Source organism: Thermobia domestica, chromosome 4 (assembly GCF_964235325.1).
Source record: "Thermobia domestica chromosome 4, izTheDome1.hap1.1, whole genome shotgun sequence".
Classification (NCBI taxonomy): domain Eukaryota; kingdom Metazoa; phylum Arthropoda; class Insecta; order Zygentoma; family Lepismatidae; genus Thermobia; species Thermobia domestica.
In genome coordinates, this window is record NC_137457.1 from 287,473,513 (window position 1) to 287,499,716 (window position 26,204).

General features: G+C 36.5%; 1 protein-coding gene across 11 annotated transcripts in view; it reads right to left on the bottom strand.

Annotated features, from left to right (window-relative positions):
• Positions 1-26,204, bottom strand: part of Dmtn (transmembrane and coiled-coil domain 2 protein Dmtn) — a 404,032-nt gene that overhangs the window by 120,309 nt on the left and 257,519 nt on the right. Inside the window, exon 1 of one of the 11 annotated variants that reach the window (XM_081756077.1) lies at positions 1,720-1,971. The exons of the other annotated variants lie outside the window; for them this stretch is intronic. Within the exon in view, the coding sequence (XP_081612203.1) occupies positions 1,720-1,748 (29 nt within the window). The 5' untranslated portion in view covers positions 1,749-1,971. Of the gene's footprint in view, positions 1-1,719; positions 1,972-26,204 lie in introns of those variants that run through there. 11 annotated transcript variants of the gene reach the window in all.

Sequence of the window (26,204 nt, forward strand, 5' to 3'; positions counted from 1 at the left end):
CCACGAGGGTGCTCCCGGAAGTGATAGAAACCAACCATTTCTGATTTCAACGTTAATCACTACAAAGCAAAAACGGTAAAAGATAGTGAGAAGCGGTTTCCTGCATTCGATTAAGTATCCTAAGAATACAATTCGTCTTCATCCTTAAGAGGCCTCATCCCGGCGAAATTAAAATACCGCTAATTTTACAGTAATTATGTGATATCTTCAAATAGACAAAAGATAATTGAAATGTGGGACAAGAGCGTCCTAGACAATATCATTTTACATGAGATACCGTTATCACGACTCACTTATCTGCTTTCGATTTCGAGCCATTTTGAAAATCGGCATTTATTTTCGCGTTTCTAAACGGCTGAAAACGGAAAGCCACTAGGTGACTTGTGATAACGGTACCTCACGCAAAATAATATTGTCTAGGGCGCTCTTGTTCCACATTTCAATTATCTTTTATCTTTTCGAAGATATCACGCAATTACTCTAAAATTATCGGTATTTTAATTTCGCCGGGATTAGGCCTCTTAAGTCTTTACTAAAAAGGAAGTGTTAGGAATTTATTACAACTTCCGGTTCCATTCATTGATCTAGAGTAAAAAATATAATATAGATAAAGTGGTTTATTATTGTCTTTACTATAAATTACTAAGTCTGCCTGGGCCATTTTGGAATCCGACTGATAAGGATTAAGGAAAGAAATCTTGGTAAACATGTTGGGATGGGCATAGCGACACATTCCTTTGTGAAAGGTCAACTTAAATCCACACAAATGTTCCAATGTAAATATGTTTTTCTCTGTTCATATCAGGGGTGTTATCACGGGGAATCAAATGCGGTTCCTGTGCTATGCTTATTAAACTTGTTCAATACTCACACCAAATGCATGTTTATAATAGAAGATGGAAGAAAATGTCTCTCTTTAATCATGTCCGCACGTTAAAATAATTAACACAACTGAAATTAAATCATGCACTTTCATTTCTGTAGATTTTATCATACATTTTGTTACTCTCAATTGTCTAGCTGGATATACAGTACACAGTAACGAATTTATTACTACACTATAGCGGAAACGTGTCGGAGTTTATTTAAATACCAATATAAACGCGAAGTTAAAACAGATGGATTTTCATAAACATTTTCTTCTTTCCCGGTAAATATATAAGTTTATGCACTGTCAAGACTCATGCTTCGTAACGTAGCACATTGAAAATAATATTATGTATGTTAGGGAAGTTTTCATATTTTCAAAGAGGACTTTCGAAATGAGGACTTTATATGCATTATATCAAAAGCCCGCCTTTCCTTTACCCTAGAACGATTTGCTGTATACCACTGCCTTATCTGCTACGATTTTTCTTTTTGGATCAAATGATTCAACATATTTCAATCAAAAATTTCCTTGTAGGCCTTATATCTGAAGAACAACATATAGTGTACACAACCCCAAGCTATCACTTACCTCAGTATGATGTGCTTATTCCGTAGAAAATAGGAAAACTCGATTTACAAGCCGTTCAAAAATTATGTGGCCCTGATCCAAAAACTAATTATTGGCCAAGGTCACAATCTTTTGATCCATTTTTGGTTTTCCTATTTCTTATTTGACTCTTTATTACTATTCTGCCGCCGCCAACATAGTTTTACTTGTTACTTTCAGTTAACTCACCATGCCTACCAGTTCACAACTGAGACTACGGTGATTGTTCATAACCTACCTACCTGTATGTTTCGATCAAAGACCACCGCATCGTCACTCGCAAAAAAGATGAGAAAAAGATACTTTCAACACATTCCGGTAATTATTTTACACACGTGAGTCATCTTGCTCTAGTTTCCGTTGCACTGTAAAAATTTATAGTTTTACACCGTATCACGTCTGCTATAGCCATGAGACAGATCCAATCTATCTAAATAAGCGAAACGAGAGAGAATTGTGAAGTCTGCGCGAGAAGTTCAATGCCAGGTCTGAGGTCCCCGATTATCTCTCCCACAAGCCCCATCGCCTCTAATCACTCCCTGTTTCAAAGTTCACGTGCCATTGCTACTGTTAACTTCGTTATTAACGCTTCGTCAACAAAATATATATGGAGATTTGCTTCCGGAAAAGAAAAAAATGACAGCAGCTACGGGTTCTGTCACGTTGCAGTTACGTCATCAAGAGAAGATCGGGCTCATCTCAAAGTGGCAAAAGTCATACATTACAAGAATACTAAATAATATGCTAATCTGTAGGAATTATCTTCGTGTCTAATAGCCGAACATGTGGGATTATTTAGAATATTCACACATTATCTGGAAGACCTAGCTTTGTTCGGGTTTTATAAAATATTTTGTACAACTTAATGTTATCTAAGAAAGACACGACTTTTAGCAAAAGTCTACTTAAATAACTTTGTCGCGCCTCAAAACGGTACATTAACCCCAATCATTAAAAACCAAACATACAAAAAGAAGCTATCAATACAAGAACTATTTCAACATTACCTAATAATTACTTGATTTCGAAGTACAGAATTATTAAACGGTTTAATATCATTCCGAATGTGCTCATATTTCACTTCTCTCTTTAAAGTCTACCTACCTACCTAACTCCATGGCCTATGGAACCCGAAGTTCAATACTACGTTCACAAAGCTCTCCAGCCAACTGGATCTAATTTCTACCTTGTATTCCTATTTCTGCGAGATCCATCTTGATATTGTCCTCCATCTGCGCCTAGGTTTTCCTAATGGACATTTTCCAATTGGATTTGCAGTTAAAACTTTGAAAGCGTTCCTACTTTCTTCCATCCTGGCTACATGACCTGCCCACCTGAGCCTCCTCGACTTGATGATCCTAACAATAGTAAACGGTGTAAGTTATACAGTTCTCGCTATGAAGCTTCCGCCGTTCCCCGTTCCCGTCCCTTTGGGGTTTGAATATTTATCTCAGGATCTTGTTCTCCAATACTTTCAGTCTACTTTCTTCGCTCAGAGTGGTCGATCATGTTTCGCAACTATAGAGAACAACAGGCATGATTATCGTTTTATATTTTTTTTAAGTTTCAAATTCGACAGAATTCGGGACGACAAAAGATTTAAGTCAATAATAACATACATTCCCTGCTTTTAGTTGACATTTAATTTCTTCGTGAACATGGTTTAGTTTGTTAATATTGATCCAAGATCTAACTATTACAAGTAAGGCAAGCTATGTAATTGTCAAATCATCTCAATTTAACTTCCACGCCAACTTTCTAATTTTAAACCTTCCATCTTGCTACCCTATCCGATATCTACAAGTTTCATGGTCTCACACTGCCACTTAATTCAAATCCCCACTGCACTGGAATAACATTCAGGAAGGATATTCTGTTTTTTCATTGTGGTAGTTGAGATTTGCAAACTTTTACATAAGGTTAGTTATGAATGTGAATTCTGTATGTTATTTCCATATCGTAACGCATGACAATTTTTTTTTAAAAATTTAACATTCCACAATGATGGACCGAGGCTAAGAAAGACGGTGTTGATGATAAGAATGGTAATGAAGGAATGAAAAAAGTGAGAGAAAACTCATACACACGGGGTTTGTCCATCACAAAGCTCATTTGGCGCAGGTGGGATCGAACTGGTGATCCAACGCACAAGAGGTAAACGCTCTCATTGAACCACCGCGGGTCCCTACAAGTAATTTCGGAACCAACTGGATAAATTATAAACTGCAATTTAAGTAAAAGTTATCAACTACATGATTTTGCCAATAAATCTGGCCTTTCAATTTCTTTATGAGCCACCGCCCATAAGACCCATTAAGATGAGCAAGCCCGACAAATTACTGGCTTTTAATTAGTATGCTTACAATACACAATCAAGCGTTGCTCCCTGGTTTAGTGGCTAACGCCTTTAGTGTATGAGGTTCTAGGTTCGATTCTCTGTAAAACATCGAACGTACGAACCATTCTGTTCTAGGGGAGTGCACGACTTTCAGGAGAGCCGGGCGTTTCACATTTTAAAAGCAAACCAAGAGTCTTCTTTTAAAGACTATGAAAACATTAATAACTCACCGTAAATAGATACATACATGTAGCTACATATTATTATACAGGCGCGCACCCAGAAATTTTTGTTGGAGGTCCAAGCTTTGAGGAAGTCTAATACTAGAAGCCACTATGTCTATGAACTATTGAACGGGCATTATTTTGCCCCCTATACGCAATTGTAAAGTATTTCCACCTATATTTTCAGGGGAAAAAATATAAAATTAGAATGTTTTTATAAGAGAAAGAGCACAGTAGTAGTCCACGATTAAACTTTCATACTACATCAATCATATTTTTCTGATACACAATTATAGTTTTATTGAGAAATTATCCAAATGTACGTTAAATTAGGAAGTTTGGGGGAAGGATCCTACCCGGTGGACCCCCCTTGAGTGCGCCCCTGTTATATTATTATTTCCAGAATCTTGCATTTTTTAAAGTTGTAAGTCTTGGGAGTGTATTAAGCTGGAATCACAGGTTTTAAAAAATCTAGAAATGAGCAATTCATAGGGAAAACAAACACTGTTTATGAAAGACCAAACTACGTTTATATAGGTACAATTTTAAAAAAAAAATGAAAAAATAAGACCAAACTCAGACATTGTTATACAATAGTATAATAATAAATTATCGGCCATGTGCATCCAGTTAGGCAAATGAAAGTACAAAGTGGATTATTAATTACAGCTGTTGTAATTATTTTAACATGTTCACGTGATTTATTTATTTTTAATAAAATATTTTCTCTTCCACATTGTATTATTAACATTTTTCAAACAACTTCAATAAATATAACAAATTAACCTTATTGGGAAGGAAGTAGTGCTTTAGGAGGTCGGGATCGGGATCCATTTGCCCTTCCCTCTGTAGCTACATCCGTGGTATTACTCTACTGACCTAATCTGGATGACTTCTCTCCTCACTTTAACTTTACTTTTGATATGCTTATGGAGGCTGCGGTGGCTAAGTGGTAGAGCGTTCATCTCTGGTGCATGAGGTCCTTGCTTCTACCCCAGCTCGCATCACTTGATCTTTGTGGGGATAAACACCGCGTGTGAGGGTTTCTCGGAGTTTTCCGTTTCCTTCACTTTCTTCATTCTACCACTGTCATTCATTTCTCATAATCAGTGGCGGCGATTGGACGTTAAAAGTGGGGGGGCAAGGCATGATCTGAATATTTGTATATCAATCTTAGTTTATCTGATTGTTTTAACACTTTGTTTGACGAAAGGTTGTATAACTAATAGGATACTATCTTTTTCGGTTAAAATACCATATATCGTATTTCATATTTTATTAAATAAATTGATAAGAGCAACAGAAGTAGATACTAGCCTTTGTACTCTTAAACAACGAAAGTGTAAGAAGAGATTTGATTCCTTACTCATGAACATCTTAAAATTCTGTCTGGAAAATTGTGTGATCAGATTATTTAATAAAAAATTTGCAAAACAAGTAAATAGAAAGGATAATATTAATTATAGTAATGAATAATGAGGCTTGTTTTGCAAAAGTTACGTTCAAACTGGAGATTAATGAACAACTTAATTTATAATTCCACACATGACATTACATATATGTTATTACTCTTACAAGGTACATTCGCGAAGTGTCTCCTCAAGATTCGTGTAAAATTGATTCAAATACAAAGTTCTCCTTGCCGTAATGTGTATTGTACTAATTTTAGCGGCCCATACTGGTAATTTGCGTATTTATGAGCCTTCATATATCCGGAATTCAATCATACACTAGTATAACGCTCGGACACAAAACTGCTTTTAGTTTCTTAGATGTAACTGAACATGAACGTGCGAATGTCCAAAACAAATTTGATCAAGTACTGCTTCTCTGACACATGTTACAAGCCGAGCTGCCATCTTGGATTCAATTTTCGGTTTTTTAAAAGGGAATAGGTGCAAGTGATACATCAAATTCATGTACAATTTCTCGGAAATTCACTAATGTAGTGAGTGTCATCGTAGCTATTGCATGTTAAATGTCAGGCACTTCATGAATGTTGAATCAAATAGAAAGTTATGCAGGGCCCGCTGTGTATATATAATGTTTTACGTGATTTATCGTTGACGAAATATTCTCTGAACGTACATAATACAGAAACACAGACGTCAATACGGAAATGGTCTTCACCTAAATATGGTCGTATCTGAATTTACATTAAGCATTTTAACCGTTATTCAATACTTCTTTGTTGTAGTATATCATGGAACTAATACAATCACTCACAGAAATGTAATAAGATTATGACACCAATGTTGTAAGGAGTTTGTTAATATCTACAATATTTTTTCCAGTTAGAAATTGTTTTGATTTGTCAACATCAAAAATATATGTGTAACTGATATTACTCTGCAATGTCTATTCGTGAAATGCCTGGAAGGATTTAACATGCAATACCTTGCAAACGGTACAAATTACAGTAAAATCCTCTATATCAGCGAGTTCCGAGAAAATTGTACATGAATTTGATGTCTCACTTACACCTATTCCCTTTTGAAAAAACGAAAGTTGAATCCAAGATGGCAGCTCGGGTTGGTAGCATGTGTCAGAGAAGCAGTACTTGATCAAATTTGTTTTTCACATGCCCACATTCATGTCCAGTTACATCTAAAGAAACTAAAAGCAATCTCATGTCTGAGCGCTATACTAGTATATGATTGAATTCTGGATATATGAAGGTACATAAATACCAGTATGGGCCGCTAAAATTTGTACAATATACATTGTGACGAGGAGAACTTTGCATTTGAATCAATTTTACACGAATCCCGAGGGTACACTTCGCGAATGTACCTTGTTAGAAAATGAAAGACAGTAAATACTACAAGCATATGCTACAAAATTTAAAGAAATACGCAATTGCAATATTAATTGCTTTGAACTGCAACTAACACGTAATTCCTGTAGCTTACTTAACTCCACGAGAAGACAACCAATATGTACTCGCGCAACGGGAAATATTATTGGCACCATTTTTTATGAACCAGTAATACATACAAAACATAACACTTTCAAATGAAGCTATATACGTTAATGAGTTACTTCAAAAAAGTGGGGGGCAACTGCCCCCCTTTGCCCCCCCTAATCGCCGCCCATGCTCATAATCACTGTCTTCTTTAGCCTAGACGGCATATCCGTGGACGTAACTCTTAAAATTTTCATTTTCATTTTCATATGATTACGTCGTCAGATTCAATATGCTTATTCAGGGTGTCTACTAAAATTCCAAAATGAAATTTCGTTACTTTTTCGTGATCTTTTCTTTACCAAACCATAAAATTTCGTAACATTCCTAAGAACGAATATGGGTGCGAATTAGGCCGAATTTTCCATGCTTGCGATGGAAACGTGCCTTGCTTGTGATTTGGCAGCGTCTAAAGCCGACCATAGACATTTTTGGTGGTGAATTTTGACGTTTTATAGAACAAAATTTTCCAGTCTGTACTTATATTTGTACAGATAAAAAAAAAATCGTGACTCAAAAGCTAAATTTCGTGACTTTTTCTTGACTTGCATGACCGTTTTCTGAATTCGAGACTTTTTCGGGACTTCCGTGACTTTCGTCACCGATAGACACCCTGTTATTGAGCTCCCTCATGGCCATACGAGACCTGGGTTCGATTCACGGTGGAAGCTCACGTGATTCAGATCCTACGTTAAGCTGTACGTCCACGTTTCATATAGCCTCGGTGCTAAAAGGGTCGCTAAACTCAAATCTAACCAAACAATCAATATATTTTAATGTACTTATAATATAATGCATACGAAGACGTGGACTCACATGCTGCATTTCGCTCCTGTCTCTTGTTTTGCTATTCTCATCCTTTAATCCGGTTACAAGCTTCGCCACTGATTTTTACGTTTAATTTTTAGAATAGCGATACGTTTCCTCGTCTTTCCATTGTTATTACCAAAAAGAAATACTGGATTGTGTCTACGCTATACAATACGGGTTTTATCACTCACGATGTGACGCAAAAACCAGACAATGCATGACACTGAACACAAAACACATTGACACTTAGTTCCACATTATTTACTGTGGATGCGTATCCAGCTTTACGAAAACACAAACTTACATAATAGCCTAGTAGAGGAAGGAAAGAGTAACGTAACTGTTGAGTCAAATTGTTCAGAGATTAGCAAACCGAATCAATCAACTTTCTCCTCTCAAGCAAATATACGTTGTACATTTCGCTATTTATAATGATTACACAAGAAGGTACGTGCCTTACAATGACAAATTTAGATGCCCCTCTTTCTTAAACCGCTCCAGACAAGCCTTTGATCCCACGGAAGACATGAGCAAAGAGATCACAGTGGTTCTTTCGAGACATTACTTAATTTATTGTATCATCAATTGTAATTACTCGATCTGTGGTCTTTTTTATTTAACTAATAGGTTAATAGTGTGTAATACAGGATTGCCCGCAGAATTTTTTTCCAAGAGTTAGGGGGGCGAAAGACCGATTCCAAAGACGGGTTAAAGACCAATACACAAGCACAGCAGCGAATACACACACACCTTGATGTACATGTGCACATAAAACTACAATTATTTACGCCCATATATATATATTAGTACTACAGTATACGAAAGCAAATTAGTATGTTTTCACATGTATTTCCAAGAACTGAAGATACTTCGAAAATTCAGGGGATAACTTCCTGATCAAGTGCTTTCGAGTATTGTACTTTATGGTTCAGAGATTTGAACATTACGGAAGTTAAATAAATATTTACAGATCTTTGAAATATGGTGTTGGAGGAAGATGGAGAAAAAGTGGGCAGATGTTTTAAAACGGATAGAAGAGGACGCTTTTAAGACATCATCTTTCGTAGAAAGCCCAATTGGATTAAACGCATTGGGCTTGCGAAGAAATTGTTTTCTTCATACCGCCAAAGAAGAAAAGATAGAAGAAAAGCGAGGAATAGGAAGAACATAAGTGATCGATTATTTGAAAATTAAAATATATTTTATATATATTGGGAGTTAAAAGACGAAGTTGAAAATCGAGACACATTGAAGATACTTCCAAGCCCAAACTAAAAATAAAGAAGAGAAGAAAAGAAAAATAACCCTCACTAGTCCCAGGACATACCAAAAGGCGGAATACTTAATAATAATAGTAACTTCCTCCCTTGCAAAGGAAATCAATAAAATGTTAGAAAACCTGAGGATGGACTTTGAAGAATATGGAATGAAAATAAATGTTAGAAAGACAAAAGCCATTGTGATTGAAACGAAGAGATCTGTGTCAAATATAGAAGTGAAAGGGGAGAAAATAGAACAAGTGACTAGTTTTCGATATCTTGGTAGTATTCTTAGTAATGACATGAAGAGTGAACGTGAAATAAAAGCAAGGATAGGAATAGCGAAAGAAGCCTTTAAAAGAAAGAAAAGATTATTTTGTGGGACCTTGAATAAAGAGTTGAGAAAAAGACCCAAAATGCTTCGTGTGGAGTGTTGTAATGTAAGGGCGGAAACGTGGACATTACGTAAAAGTGATGAAAAACGACTGGAAGCCTTCAAATTGTGGGTGTGGAGAAGAATGGAAAGAATTAGTTGAGTCGAGCGGAAAATGAATGAAAGGGTGTTAGAAATGGTGGGTGAGAAAAGAACACTTTTAGATATTATTAGGAAGAGGAAGAGAAACTGGTTGGGACATTGGGTAAGAAGAGATTGTATCATGAGGGACGTCCTAGAGGGTATGGTGGCGGGAAAGAGAGGGAGGGGCGAAGGAGATTATAATTAATGGATGATATAAAAACAGAAAGATCATGCGTGAAGACGAAGAGGTTAGCGGATTACCGTGGAGCATGGAAGCTTAGCTGCTGCAAGTGACCTGCCAGTAAGGGCAGAATACCTATGATGATGATGATGATCCTCCCTTGCTTCCTGCTGCGGGCGGCCACGATGTGATACACTAAAAAGATATTTAGGTATACTAGGAAGTTGAAAATTTTAGATAAAGTAGGCTAGAAGATCGCTAAACTGAAGTATGAAATTCTAAAAACGAGGGCATTCAGTCGCAGCTACGGAAAATTTCATTATGGAATACATGTATCTATGGCCAAATCGCTCTGTATACTCTTGAGTTCCTAGAAAGACTTCATGAATCGCCACCTATGGCCTCGCGATCCTGTTTCACATCCAGTAGTACCGTAACATTAATGGGATTTAAGCTCGAAGTCATCACTATGTTTTTTTTTTTTTTTACCCGACCTTTATCCAACATTTCATTTTGGAGTTATGGCCTTCCATATTTATCGTCGTTCTGATTAATTTTGGCTGGGCTTTAGCTCAGAAATGACGCATTTACGCGTCCATGTTGCTACTTTTTTATGTATCAGTGGAGGATTATTTTCCAAGCTTTTTTTTGTGTGTTGTTTCCGAACACCCTGTATGTTTAATTGTATATCTCGTATACCCCGGTGCTCATGCGATTATAAACTGTAAATCTAGAATCGAAGACCCCGGCATCAACAGCATCACAAACAAATAACGTAAAAAAGAAACGTCTCTCTCACACTACCACTTTATATTTTACATTTAACCATCACTCACTAACATTACATCTTTATTTCACGAACAATTTGGTGCTAAAGAACTTGAGAGAAAAAATAGATTATAAAGCGTCATAACTGCCCTTGTGCCTGATGCTCACCGAAGCATGATTCTATGCTATTTTCTAGATGTAGCACATTTTCCCTATTGTATAACATTTGAAGGATTTTCTCGTCTCGTGCTATAAACCTATCAACACTTCCTTTGACATTTTTTTTAACGACACCGCCTCATTATTTAACTGTGGATGTAGTTTAAGAGATAGGAAGGATATTTAAAACGTAATCTTCTTTAATAAATGTAAGTTAATTATTTATTTATAATAGAAAATTATCTCAATCTGTGCGTCGCGTTAACTTTTAGTAGTTAACAATCGCCGCTCAGCTACGTTCGCTGCCTGTCTGCTTTTGTTTGAAAACGGATAGCGATTATGTTAAACATGGACGTGTTTTGTTGCTTATTATTAAGACAAGGGCCGTATGAAATGTAAATAAGGTTGCAATTACTTACATATTATCCACAAGTAACGAGTAGCGCAGTGGCCGATCCAGCAAGGCATCAACAGATCTGAACACAGTAGGGACATAATCAACCACCCTTCCTACAGTCCGGACTCACTTCAAGCGACTTTCACCTGTTCCCGCACTTGAAGGAGCACCTAGGAAGCTAACGCTTCGCTTCAGACGAGGAGGTGAAACACCTTGTGACAACGTGGCTGAATACACACGGACAGGATTTTTATCAGGAGGGAATCTTCAAACTCATCCCACGCTGCAACAAGTGCCTCAACCGATATGGAGATTATGTCGAAAAATAACCTGATGTATGCACTATCTATTGCTGTATTGGTTGTATGAAATATACAAGTTTCACTGCAGGCTTTGTAACCTTACTTTCTGATCATTCCTCGTAACAATATAATTTATTAACTAAGCAACATGAGCACAGCATACAAATTACAGAGAGTCGTTGCCGTTTGCTTTCAGTACAGTGCAATATTTAACAAAATTTACCGCCAACCCCATTAAGTATACCACCGTCAATAAGCCGTAATCATACTCAGATTTGAGTACTATTTGTGTAACCGCAACTTAGTTGAACAAACAAGTAAATATAAACAATTAAAACTTTGAACTTAGCACGAGTTTAACCTATAGCGTACAGCGAACCGAAGGCTTGGGAGGAGAACAATTAGTATAATATATGTATATATATGCAACTTGTACGTTTTTTATACTCACGACTGTATCAGAATTGGATATAGACAAAATATCAAAAGTCAATCGATATAGGCCTACCAAAAATACCGAAATAGCAAATCAGCAAAGAATCAAAATATCGTAAAGCCATGATAGTTCAAACCTCGAAATATGAGGTAACTAAAATATCGAACACTTTCGATTCACACATAGATTAGTAGAGAAATACATGGATTAGTTATAACTCATGCAATATTCTACTTGCATTTATCACAGTACAATGAAAGCAGGTTAACATTCGAGTATAGCCCTTTATATTGGATAGTATGCAACCATCTTCCTGACAGTTCTTAGATTTTACGTCGATACCATGCAAAGAAGTCACACACTGCTATTTCTATCTTCTGATGGTTGGTAAAGCATCGTGATTTGACGAACCGCACCGAAATAGGTAGTAATCAGAAGGGGCAAGATCAGGACTATGTGCAGAGTATGGTATGAGTTCGATGTCATGAAGTTTCTGTATTTTTGTTGTCCTCATCGATCCGAGTGTGGTTTCGAGTTCTCATGCTGTAGCAGGTTGCGATTTCGGTTCTCCAATGCACAATGTTTTTGCCTTATCCGCTCTAACTGGTTCGGAATAAAGATCGGCATTGATGGTAAGACCATTAGGAACGAACTCTGAAGCGAATTACCCCGTCGTAGTCCAACCACACACAGAGTATGACTTTATGATCGAAACGCTTCTGTTAGAATATTCGGTCTAAAGTTAGACCTTGGTTAATCACTGCTTTTGCACATCGGATTTCGTCACATTGACAATCGGTTTCACGAAACTCATATCAACCGGATTTTGTAGCAGTTGCCGGCACACGTCTACCTTCCTCTGGGCCTGAGCTAGGGTCACAATTCATGTGGCACAATGCGAAAGCTCCTGATGATTTTCCTGATTTCGTGAAGTAGTGGACTGGAACACGAGTTGGTTTGACAATCATCAAGTGTTGGTTGATGGATTTCCCTCAACAGCGTGCCATATGATCTCAGAATCTGTTACCCTGGAGCGGACGGATCTTGGCTGATATTTCGACATTATTTACAACATGCACGAACTTTTTGGAACCAACGAGTTCCTGTGCTGTGGTTCACTGAAAATTTTCCTTTCGCCTGAAGTTTTGGATCGTTGCCGTAGTTCGAACTAATACAGTAACGGTTCACATATCAGACTTGCTGAGAGAACTCACCGTCACTGCTACTAAAAAACAATAACTGACTGAAGATACTGACGGAGTGTCGGCCTCCGTGTTAAATAATCCGCTTGCCACACTACCTCTCTTGGGCCAGTATACCTAGTACTTACGGTTGATCACGGCGTATATACGAGCCTGCTGTTTGGGTTGTGAAAATATTGCAAGACTTATGAATCACCTTGTACTATATACATTGAGCCCGACCTAAGCCATATACTTAGGTAGCTGACTAAATTATTTACCATATACATGAAGTCCGACGGAGGGCACGGTGGCTAAGTTGTACAGCGCTTATTTCTGGTGCGAGGAGTCCCTGTTTTGATCCAAGGCCATGTGTGTTCGCAGTGGACACACACACACACACACACACACACACACACACACACACACATATATATATATATATATATATATATATATATATATATATATATATGATTTGCGGGTTTTCTCAGATCTTTGAAATCTATGAGTTTAAAGTCATACGTTTATGCCCGTTAGGCCACATGAGTCGATGATTAAAGCAAGTGAATGATGATTGAATTGGTGGGATGAGAAAGTGGGAGAAAACGGGAAAACCCACGTGCACCATGTTGTCCACCAAAACTTACTTGACCGAGGATCGAACCAGGAACCCCATGCACCAGAGGTAAGCGCTCTATCACTGAACCATTCATTTCGTGCGCCTTAAAATCCACGAGAAAATCAGCAGATTATTCTTCAAATCAAAATTATACCCATACGTACAATTTAAATAGTAGTGACCAAGATTTTACACTTCTTATCTACTCATATTTTGAACATTGATTCTAAAAGCGTTATATCGTAAAGACTATGAATAATACGAAGCGTCATCTTTTCTTCTTACTTAGAACACTTACCTAGAATCACTCTCGATGATTCATGGTATGACTACCTGTATGACTAAAGGTTGTACAGAAAATCCACACACAATCAAGAAAATGGCTTTAGCAATCTCCATCGAAGTTACTTACAGAAATGCCTGGTTAAATATTAAGCACTGAAGCATAGGAGAGGCGGTATACAGGGTGTTTCAAAACAACACCGACAATGTTTGGAAGGTGATACTTGACACCAAGATAAGACAAAAAGTATAGACCAACCTGTGCACGAATGATTCCTTTCGGAGTTATAGGCTGCCGAAAACATGAAAAAATGAACTTTAAAGATGCTCCAATACTATGGGACCTACCGTAATTGGGTCAAAACTTCACTGAGGAACTACTATGTGCCCTATCCAAATATCCGTGTTTCAGAATTCTGCGGTACTTCCACAACCATTTTTTATGGAGGTAGTTCGTGAATACTTCAAATAATATGCCCATAGGGTGGCTCAGTGGTAGAGCGTTCACCTCTGGTGATTGGGGTCCCGGGTTCAATTCCAGCCCCCGCCAAGTGAACTTTGTGGTGGACAAACACCGTGTGCGTGGGTTTTCTCGGGGTTCTCCCATTTCCTCCCACTTTCTTCATTCCACCATTTTATTCATTACTCATCCTCACCATCTCCTTTAGCCAACCGGCATAACCCTGGGACGTAAAACTCAAAGAATTCATTTCATTTTTCTCTCTATAAAAACTCTTGCCTGAGTACCTTAGGATTCTGAAACATGTATTTTTGGATAGCCCATATACTAGTTTCTAAGTACTGTTTTTTGGATCTAGTAGGTACCATAGTATTGGAGCTATGGACCTTTAAAGTTTATTTATTTATTTATTTTTTCATGTTTTCGGAAGGCTATAACTCCGAAACGAAGCATTTGTGCACCCAGGTTGGTCTATAGTTTTTTGTCTTATCTTGGTGTCAGGAATCATCTCCCAAACGTTGTCGGTGTTGTTTTGAAATACCCTGTATAAACCTTATAAAAAAGGTTTCTTTAGTCTATATGTTCTCTATTCTTTTCAGCATGTACAGAAAACTGACTTGTGCGATTATTTATAGATGTAGCTGATATTTGCATATATTCCTGAATTGAATTTTATAATAAACGATGCTTGCATTTAACTTTAAATGGAATAATATAATCTGAATGGGCCTCATAAAGTTCATGAAAAGTAACTAACAGCGAGAGAATAATTCTTCAACTGAGTTTCGTTAAAATAATGACTTGCTTAAGTCTAATACTGCTATTAACTATACTTTCTAAATATATATCAAGGCTACAACTGAAATAGAAGTAAGATGGATCATCTTATTGTCAACAGACCAATCACTTCACAGATATGTGATATTACCGCTCATTTGTAAATGAAAGTTATTTGTACATCTGGAGAGTCTTTCAGTAGCGAAGCTATATGTGACGTGGACTTACAGCTTGACGTGGGATTTAAACCACATGAGCTCTCTCCGGGAATCGAAGCCGGGTCTCCTTCAGCAATGGTTCTCAAACTTTTCGATAACACGGGCCCCCTGTTCATTCGGAAAGTAATCTGCGGACCCCTTGCATTGCTATCTGAAATTTCATGTGATATTAAAAAATCTATAGAATAACTTGACAAGAGAAAGGTCAAGAAAAATAATGCAATAAGTAATTTATTCTAAAGATACATGATTGTTTAATAATGAACGAAATTTCAATTGAAAATACAGTAACTTTCAAGATTGAAATCTTTTTTTATTATTATTTTTTTTATTTAGGAAATCCACTTGATAAACAGTGTTCTCAAATATGGGATCACTAATGTGAGGAATGAAATTCTTTATGTTTTTCCATAATTGTATTGAAATCTGAAATAAGTTTTGTCACCATCAATCTTAGGTCCGACTCCACATTAAGACTATTTCGCTTTAAGGTTTTAATACTGCAAAGAGCAGAAACCAGAAACGGTCTGCTCACTATAAGTGGTAGGGAAAGGCATCAAATGTTACAATGCCTTTTTAGACAACTCTTCATATTCACAGCACACACGTAACCGAAAGCTACCAAGTTCATTTTCTTTGAAAACGTTTTTCCAATAACTGTTCTTGTTCTGTTAGAGAGATTCATACCTTGCATGTCATGGATTTCTACATTAGTGCAATGATTTTCAATCCAACTATTAGCAGGTTGTTGTACAAGAAAATATTCTCGAAAATTTGTGCAGCTAATGCTCTCAAGTGTTCTACAAGTGTTTTGTGCATTTCAACCAAGAGTTTTTCACCTGAAGAATCAATAAAATCCATGAGTAATGGAAATGATGAATAGTTATTGTTTTATAATCGTACTGCCCACAGCTGCAGTTTCTTAAGATTAAAACTACTTGTTGCATAACAGCTGTGAGTTCCATTTTAATACAACACATTTCAATTTCTAGGCGTCGCGGAATTACCGGTTAGGTCTCGCGGACCACACTTTGAGAACCACTGACGTCAAAGGCGAATACGCTAACCGTTTACGAGAGAGAGCTTCGTGGGACAGAGTTCAGGCGAAAGATACGTGAAAGATGCAGAACAAAATGAAATCTTTAAGTTTAACGTTTCACGTTATGCCCTTTAGGCCAAGGGAGGCTGAGCAAGTAAATGGTGGTGGAATGAGAAAGTGGGAGGAAACGGGCGTATTCAGAAAACCCACGGGCACGATGTGTTGTTCACCAAGAACTTATCTGGCCGGAAATCGAACCAGGGACCCCACGCATAAGAGGTAAGCGCTCTATTACTGAACCACCGTGCCCACTGAAAAGTGCAGAAGAAAGAACCCAAAATATTACTGCAGTAACGCGTGAGTATATTTGCTAGTTGTGGCAAGATACTAAATTCCCGCACACAAACTTCTACGAAAACACAATGGAAATCATACTCAATATGCAAAATATAGCTTACCTAAATCCTGCACACGAAGAAAGAAAGAAAAAAAAAAGAGAGGAAGTTTAAATCTCATAATCATATTGTTTAGTACAACCGGAAATTGCTTCCTGTGCCAAAACAACAACGTCGTTACATTAACCACAAGCATTGAGAAGGTTGTGTTTAGTTGATACGACTAGAATTGTGGCCAGCGAAGTTACGTAAAATAACTTCCGTTTTATATTTTAACAGGATACAGAATGTCGCATACAAACATCCTTTCGTGTAAGGCCAAATATACACAAAATAATAGTTTCAAAATATATGTAAAATAATATAAAAAAAAAAAAAAACTGTGGTGCATTTCAATTTAGGAATACGTGGTCAGCGCATCGACCCTCGTTGCCACTGTTTCTAGCTTTCTAGACCGGAGTAGGTACCTCTAAATTCAAGCTGTTCCTCGATCGTCCTGTGATGCCTGGCTGTCAGACAATTCTGTACCTCTGCGGGACGGGAAGTGAATTCAGAATCATGAGCAACAAATGCATTATTGTTTATCACTGTTATATTAATGCATTTATTTATTTATTTATTTGTTTGTTTTTAAGTCTCTCTGATATGGTACTATATACACAGCCACTTGGCGCAACAGCCCTTTTTTGTGCTCCTGAGCCGCTACAACGACATCTGTTAGCAACCAGCTCAACTACGTCCAGCCTAGCGACGTCCCTAACTCTAACAGGAGTATTCTAGGCCTAGTGGCCGTCACGTCTTTTATTCACGTGACTCTCCAGTTTGCCTCATGACACTGGATGGACGCCGAAAATTTGTTAGCGCTGGCCGGAATCGAACACGGGATCATATGGACCTGAGTCTAACCCTCTAACCAGTGGACTACAGTGTTACCTAGTATATACACACATACTTTTCAATTTAATGGAAATACCTGAAAAATCACAACTTACCAAATTAATATGTCGCTTGAACACGTTTCGCCCTCACGCTCTGATGCGACGTGGAATGGAATCAGAGGTCGCGATCGATGACCAATCGGATATTACACTATTCCATGTGCAGTGCATCACTTAGGCCTACTTAGTTAAGTGAGACAGGATGCAAGCGGAAATCTGCACCGGATTCGTCCGTAATGCCCAATAACATTGAGATCTGTGGATTGTGCTGGCCACAGGACGTGTTCAACTTCATCCCAATGTTCCTCAAACCATGCCAAATTCACTCCAGCTGTGTGAATGGGTTCATTATCATCCTGGCGTCATTGCCCCAAAACACCATCTGGACCATAGAATGCATATGGTCCCCTGAACTATTGACATAAGCACGGCAGGACCCATATTCTTTCCTCATCATTCTTAGCCTTAATCATCCGTCTCCCTTAGCCTAAAGGGCAGGGTTGATATGTTTAAAACAAAATGTTTAAAACAAGTGTTTAAAACATGTTTAAAACGAGGGCTGTTGTTTTATTCAGTTTGTTTTAAACGTTTTAAACAAATTGTTTTAAACGTGTTTTTTTTCGATGCTGGTTGGACATGTTTAAAACAACTAAAATATCAGATTGAAGAAGCTAATTTAATTTTCTAACAAACAACCCATCCTCCGCAGGGTTTGTGTATGGAGTAAATTACAAGCAGAGTTATATTCTTATTATAACAGCAATTACTGAACGAAATTCTGCACATCAGTGTGCTTATAACTAAACCAACAGAAGTTCAAGTGAAGTATTTGAACATTTCATGAGATATACACCATTGAAAAGCTTATAGACCACAACTTCCAACGAGATAATATGCGTCAAATTCCCGCCGTATTCGTAGAAAATGAACAGACATAAAAAATCATAAAAAATATGAAAATATTGACTTTGCGGGGCCCTGGCAACCCTTGCAGTTACCTGCGCTGACAAAATGATGCTAATGTGTAGGCCACATACTTGTGACAATAATATAAGAAATGGTAGCCATTGCTGCCATTGCGTAATGAATTCGTTTTATGTAGGAAATATTTTTTTAAAAAATATGCGCAGAAAAACATTCATTGAATTAGACATTCTCTCCCCTCCCCCACTATAGTACCACGTCCATATGCAAATCATTTTTGCTGCACACATTATGTATACGAACAAGAATTACGCTTCTAGACCACTTCAGTGAAATATATCTTGTGTTATACGGGACCGTCCCGAAAATAAATGTAAATTAACCAAATTTGACCCCCTCTTCCTCTATAAACAACAAGTACACATACAGGTTACTATCATGTAGGGGACTACTTCATTGCTTCACATACCAATTTTTATGGATGTACCACACAGAGGGGAAGAATACCCGCCAAAACCTGATGAAAAAAAAAATCATCCTCCCTCTCTCGGCCGTACATACGTACCCCGTATATACATAAAATGCAAGTGACGGAAAGCTTTATCTCTCAAAAATACTTTGGTACCAAATCACCTTTCTACTTTAATTAAGGACTGAGCTATTGATGTTTGTTTTAAAAATAAATGTAATTTACGTCAAAAAACTGAAACTCCAAAAATTGGCTAACTTTGTCCCCTCCCTGCTCCCCATAATAAGCAAGAAGTACAAATCAGGGTTGGCAAAAACCATGGTTTTTATTGAAAAAATAAAAAAAAAACGTTTTTTTGGTTTAAACCAGGTTCTTTTGGTTTAAATAATTTGCTCTATATATTCATATCATATATGGACAGAAATAAGTTTGTTTCGCCTTGATGTTATTATGCAACTACCGGGTTATGCTGGAAGGGATTACATAAGCTTAAAGCGGAATAAAAATCGTTTCTCGAGTTACATCCGAGAGAAATTGTCCTCCATTTGAACTCGGAACCAGGACTAATTGGCCACAAATGCGATACGTCTGCCGACTCACTCACGAAGGAATCCTGATAAAAATACGTTGTACTGATCTTTACATGCTTCTTAATATAACTGTCAAGAGTCATTTCAGAAGGACAAAAAGATACAGTTGCACAAGTGAAAGCATTATACAGAATTACATATGGACAATTTCAAAGTACTACGGAGTACAGAATAACTAATTTAGTTCGAGTTAGTTAACAGCAACTTTTATTGGTCCAAATTAAAGAAATACAACGACTTAATCTGCATATTAGTAAGAAAAGTGAATAAAGATACGAATTATTTGAGTCCACTTTGGCTCAGACTCATTTATACATAAATAAATACCAAAGAGACTTCTCATTTCACTAAATGTCTCTCGTGGGGTCTGACCCCCCTCCCCCCACACAAAAAGTACGGCATTTCGATGTATTTTATCAATAGTAAACATTAAAACGAAACAATATTTAGAATTTTTCTTTGATTGCAATTAAATAAAAACAATAATAACAACTACAAAAAAATCACAAAACAAACATTTATAAACTTTATATATATATATATATATATATATATATATATATATATATATATATATATATATATATATAAAGTTGCTTATGCAGTATAATCTTTTTGAGTAATGAATGGGGAATTTAGGTCTGAATATAATACGAATAATATACGGGAGTGAAACGTGATAACCCACAAACGTGTGTTCATCAAGATTTTACAAACACTTACACTTTTAGGAACATTTTTCGTTTTTTGGTTTAAACCAGCCAACCCTGGTACAAAAACACGATATTACCATGTAGTAACCTACTTCATTGCTTCATGTAACAATTTTTATGAATCTATCCCCCAAGAGGGGGAACGGCCCCCAAAAAACTGTTGAAAACAAAACAAAAAAAAAAAAAAAACACGATATTTACCCTCCTCCCACATACATAAAATGCACACCAGGAAAGTTGCATCTTTGAGGAATAAATTAGTACCAAAACCATCTTCCAGCCTTAATTTGAGGTTTAAGACTGAGCCATTGAGGTTTAAAGCCCTGACACAGCAGTTGCGTCAATGGGAGTTTAAAGATGAAGAATGCAGACGACCAGTAGAACGTAACACAAAGAAACTAAACTACATATTCTGTGAACGGAGATCGGGAAAATCCCGATTTTTTTACCCGGAATTGAACATTTGGGCGGATCGAGATTAGGGAAGTTCCCGAAATTTGATATAGCGGTTGAATATAGATGGCAAGCAGTACCTAAGAGTGTAAAAATGTAATATATATGCTTATGTAGATTATTGTTTTAAACAAAATAAACGTTTTAAACATGTTTTTTTCTTGTTTAAACAAAGTACTTTGTTTTAAACGTTAAAAACGTTTTAAACAAAAAAAACATGTTTTAAACATAAAAAACGTTTTTTATGATTTTTTTAAAAAAAACATGTTTTTTTTTCAACCCTGCTAAAGGGTATAACGTAGGACGTTAAACTGAAAGATTTCATTTTTTAAAACCGACTACAACATGAGTTTCTGTCGGATCGGAGCCCATGTTAATAGCACTTTCCGTCCTCGGTGCTAGATAAAGAACGTAAAATATAGATTTAAATCGAACCTATAAGAAAGAAAGAAAAAAAAAGTATTCGAAAGGTCAAGAATAAACCACGCATTTTATTTATAAAACTATTAATATTTTTATTGCTTTAAATGCATCGTTAGCTACGACACGCCTGTCAGTTTAAGGAAGGATTAAATATCATTGAGGCAATGCTACAGTGAAGCTGAGTTAATGTTCTCTTGGCTTGACTTTTAGACTTCATTCAAAATATACAGTTACAGTATTGCGCAGACCACCTCCACGCTACGATACCCTTCCATGATTTCGTCGCAGTCATTGCAAATCTTAAGAACTGTGTTGGGAAGTTTCACCTTCAGAGCTAACGTTACTTTCATAAACTAAATCATACATATATCGCTTTCTTCCAACATATTAGACATTTATATATCTGTGCAGAAGCTGTTATACAAACCTTACAAGTAGTAAGTGCATCAATGTTCGAAAAAGACAGCAAGAATAGATACAATACGCTGTTTTTATTTATTTTTTTCCCATATGGAATACATAAATAACTGAAAAAACTGTTCCAGCAAAGTATAATCAATGGAAACGACCGGTATATCTCTTAAAGCCATACAATTAATTTTCGGTTATTTTCTCTAAGATTACAAATCACAATTTACCTTCAGGTATTATTTAATTTTAGCGTTCCTTTCAGCAGTGAGGCCATATGGGATGTGGACCTACAGCTTATGGTGGAATCCGAACCACATGAGCTCCAGCCGGGAATTGATCCCGGGCATCTTTTTTTTTCAGTTGGACGTAATTTACTGGTTGATATATATCTTATCTTTGGACAATGACGTTTAAGAGTTAACCATAATTTTGTGCTATATATCTAACCATACTGTGTACTGTCGTCTTGCTAGTATATTATATATATATATATATATATATATATATATATATATATATATATATATATATATATATATATATACGTATAAAGTCCTGACTGATCAACGACCAGGCCAAATCGCTTAAACTAGAAACCTGAAATTTTGACAATACATGGGATTTGAGACTAAATAAGGATTTTTGGAAATTTGACGGGGTAGGGAGGAAGAATAGGGGGTGGCAATTATTATAGTAAAATGTCAATATCTCCGAATCTCTGAAGTGTAGAAACATGATATTTGGTACATGGACATCCCATTTAAAATAATTAGATACATGTTTCACCTCCCCCCCAATATTTCCTCTTAAAGGGAAAAGTTGGGGTTACAATTATAAGAGTAGGTTAACCGTATCTCGAAATCCTTTAGGGACATGGAAATTGATATTTAGATTTTTTTTTTTCACTTAAAGTAATTAAAGACGTGTTTAAGCGTTTTCTGAAATTTCCCCTACAAGGGAAGGAAAAAGATGGGTAGCAAAGAGCGGGGTTAGCAATTGTTAAAATAAAATGACCGTATTTTGAAATTCCTTAAGGTTAGAGACATTAAATTTGGCGTTTAGACTTTTCAAAGGCTGAAATAAGATATGCGAGGCCATGCGCCGAGCAAAATTGGGAGGTTGGCAGCGAAGTGCTCAACTAGCCGAAGGTTAGTTTATATAAAAGGCAAAGGTTCAACTGGGTTTGAGCTTATAGCACCGTTTCAGCAACGAAACTATACAACATGAACATATTTGTCAATTTAGTTGAACTGACATACTCTCGGCTCTGTTGACTGGGTAAAAACATCCGAGTTTCAACTGAATCGTCTACTGATCAACTGCCAACTGAATTGAAAATTTCTATTTTCTGGTGTCAACTCAATCTGAAGGACCATCCCGGACGGCTAGATCCCTAGTGGAAACATGTGTTGCTAGAAAATTTCAACCTGAATGTTCCTCCTCAAAACCGAATTTAACCAATTATTTTAATACAATTTTCTCATTTTGGACAGTTTGCAAGCATATCAATCCACGTACTCTCCTCAAATACATAATGCAAAACTTGTAAAGGATAGGTACTGAACTAAAATTCTGTAAACTAAGTGAATGATGTGGGAGACAGTTTTATTAAGACTGAACTACATATCCACTTGTCACCGAATGTGATGTCGATATTTAGACCAAGATGTCTAAAATGGAGACGGAACATGATTCGCGTGGAGATTGCTAGAAGTAGACTATTGCATAGAAAAGTCTACGAAAACAACTTTTGGATACGTAGAGAAAGGTAAATTTGTATTTTGAGAAGTATGCAAATACAGTGAAACCTCTCTAAAGCGGACAGCCGTGGGGAATCAAAAATTGTTCGCTATAGAGAGGTGTCCGCCTTAAAGAGGTTTCAATATTTTCATACGTCAATTAGTAAACAAGGTAATATGTAATTAGAAAAAATATTTTTACATGAATCATGTATTTACGAATATTACAAAAATGTTAGTGCTACATTATTCTTCCCCATCCAATATTCTATGTTCGAGGCACAAAATGGAAATAACATGTTTTATTTCTCTGCACTTTACACTTATCACTACTTCCTACGTTTCCAGTACGTCGCTTTAATTTGTTGGTTAATTGCAGTCCAGAAGTGTCCTTTTTGAGACAATACGCATACCTGCGGGCAAAAAACATTAAACTTTTCTTCTGGTTGGTTAGAGATTCTAACGAAACACTAGCATAACGTCTCATCCCAAACAGCGGGCATCTGTGAATCACTTTTGTGTCTAAAACAGCTTGAGTGGGAGTGGGATGCAACCAAAGGACATAAGAGTGTTGTTAAACAGAGACAGTTCGTCTGGGTTGCTGAGCGGACGGTTGAAGAGGCAAAATGTTGTCACAATGCTTCCTTAGTCGCACATGTATGAATTACTAAAAATGTATTTTTAGTACTTTTTCAACTTGCTTCTAGAGAAAGTGTCCGCAATACGGAGGTAAATAATACCTACAAAAGACAGAAAAGACTGTCCGTGTCCGTACTAGAGAGTGTCCGCTTTGGAGAGGTTTGCCAATATGTTTTTTCGTATTACAATGTTTGGGGATTACAAAATATGTCCGTTATGGGAGGTGTCCGCTTTATAGAGGTGTCCGTTAGTAGAGGTTTCACTGTACAAGGACTCCAATTGGATTAGCTTCGTAAATCATTTGAGCATATACTTCTGCGGTGATGTATTTCCAGTTTTCTTGAATTACACAGTTAGTTCCGCACGCAGGGTTTCTTTTTATGAACAGTTCTTTAGTATTGAGTACCCATATGTATGGTGCAAAATTTCTAACAGGATAATACAAATATTATGATTTACCAGATGCCTTTTATCTCCTCCTTGACCTATCCATTATGTCACGACAATCCTTCAACCACAAATTGGGTCAGGTCAGAACTCAAGCAGAGAATGTTCTGAAGTTAGAACCATAGCTGGACAGTTCATCATATATTAGTTTTAATAGTTATGTTGTTATAATTTGTTATAATAATATTTTACGATATATGTACGTGTGCTGAACCATGCAACTGGTAGCAGATATGAGTTATAATAAACTCGAGTAAAAACAGAAAAGAGGATCACGTGAAACGCGATTATAAATGGATCTATGCTTGTGGTTGAATCAGTCAGTATTATATACCCTCTCATACCCCAAGTTTTAATGTTTTAACCTTAGTAATATTTTTTAAGGTTTAATCAAAAGAATCATATATTCGACGTTAATCTGATGCCAAAGAACAATACTCTGGATTTTATATAACCTACGATACCCCATATGTCAGGTATATACCCCAAAGCAATAAAATAATCTTATACAGGCTACAAAATAAGCTACAATCATGCCAAATTTAATCATTGTAGCCCTACAGGAAGTGCTTAGTAATTTCAGGGTGTAAAAGGTGTTCTTTATAAATAACATGGGAAAGATTTTTCAGTTCCCTATAAAATCATTCTAAATTTGGATTTTTTATTTTTACTGATTTACTTAGTGCCAACGAAAACGTACAAGCATACCGAATTTCAAGTTTATATTCCAATTCTAAGTACCTAAAACATGAAATTATATGTAAAAAGAAAAAAAAGGCCCATTTAAATAACATGGGAAAATTCTTCATCTCCTCTTTAGACCTCCTAAAAATTAAAAATATTCACTTTTGGCAATTTTCCTGTGGGTTAGTTCCGGAAACCTACAATCATGCCAAGTTTGATTATTGTAGCCCTACAGAAAGTGTTCAATAATTTATGTCAGCTCATGTAATTTTATATATATAGTTAGGATATAAGTGATCAGTACGGGACTGTATACGTATTTTTTTAGGCTACCCTGTATTTAAGATTAATCTGATGCCAAACAACAATACTCTGGGGTATCATAGGCTATATAAAACCCAAATATGTCAGTATATACTCCCTCATACCCCACGTATTGACGTTTTATTCTCAGTAATATTTTTTAGGTTTAATAAAAATCTTGTATTTGGGGTTAATATGATACCAAACAACAATACCCTGGGTTTTATATTATATACCCTACGATGCCCCAAATATATCAAGTATATACCTCTCATGTCCTAAGTATATAAGGTTTTAACCTCACCAATAATTTTTGAGGTTTAACCAAAAAAAAGTTAACCTGAAAAAGCATTTTAAGCGCAAAAAAAACTTTAACCTCTAAAACTAATTTAGATATTTAAAAAAAAATCAAAGCTCAGTGAATATATACAGGGTGGTAGGTAACTCCACCGACAAACTTTGGGAGGTGATTCCTTATACGAAATGAAAGAAAAAAGTTCTAATAAACATGGGACAAAAAATGCCTCCTTTCAGAGTAAATGATCCATTGAAAGTTCGAAAAATCATTTTTCAAAACTCCGTAACTTAGCAACTATAGGACCTATTCCAAGCGGTTTAAGGTATTACACAGGAACTGGTATACGCTCTACCTAAATATCCATGT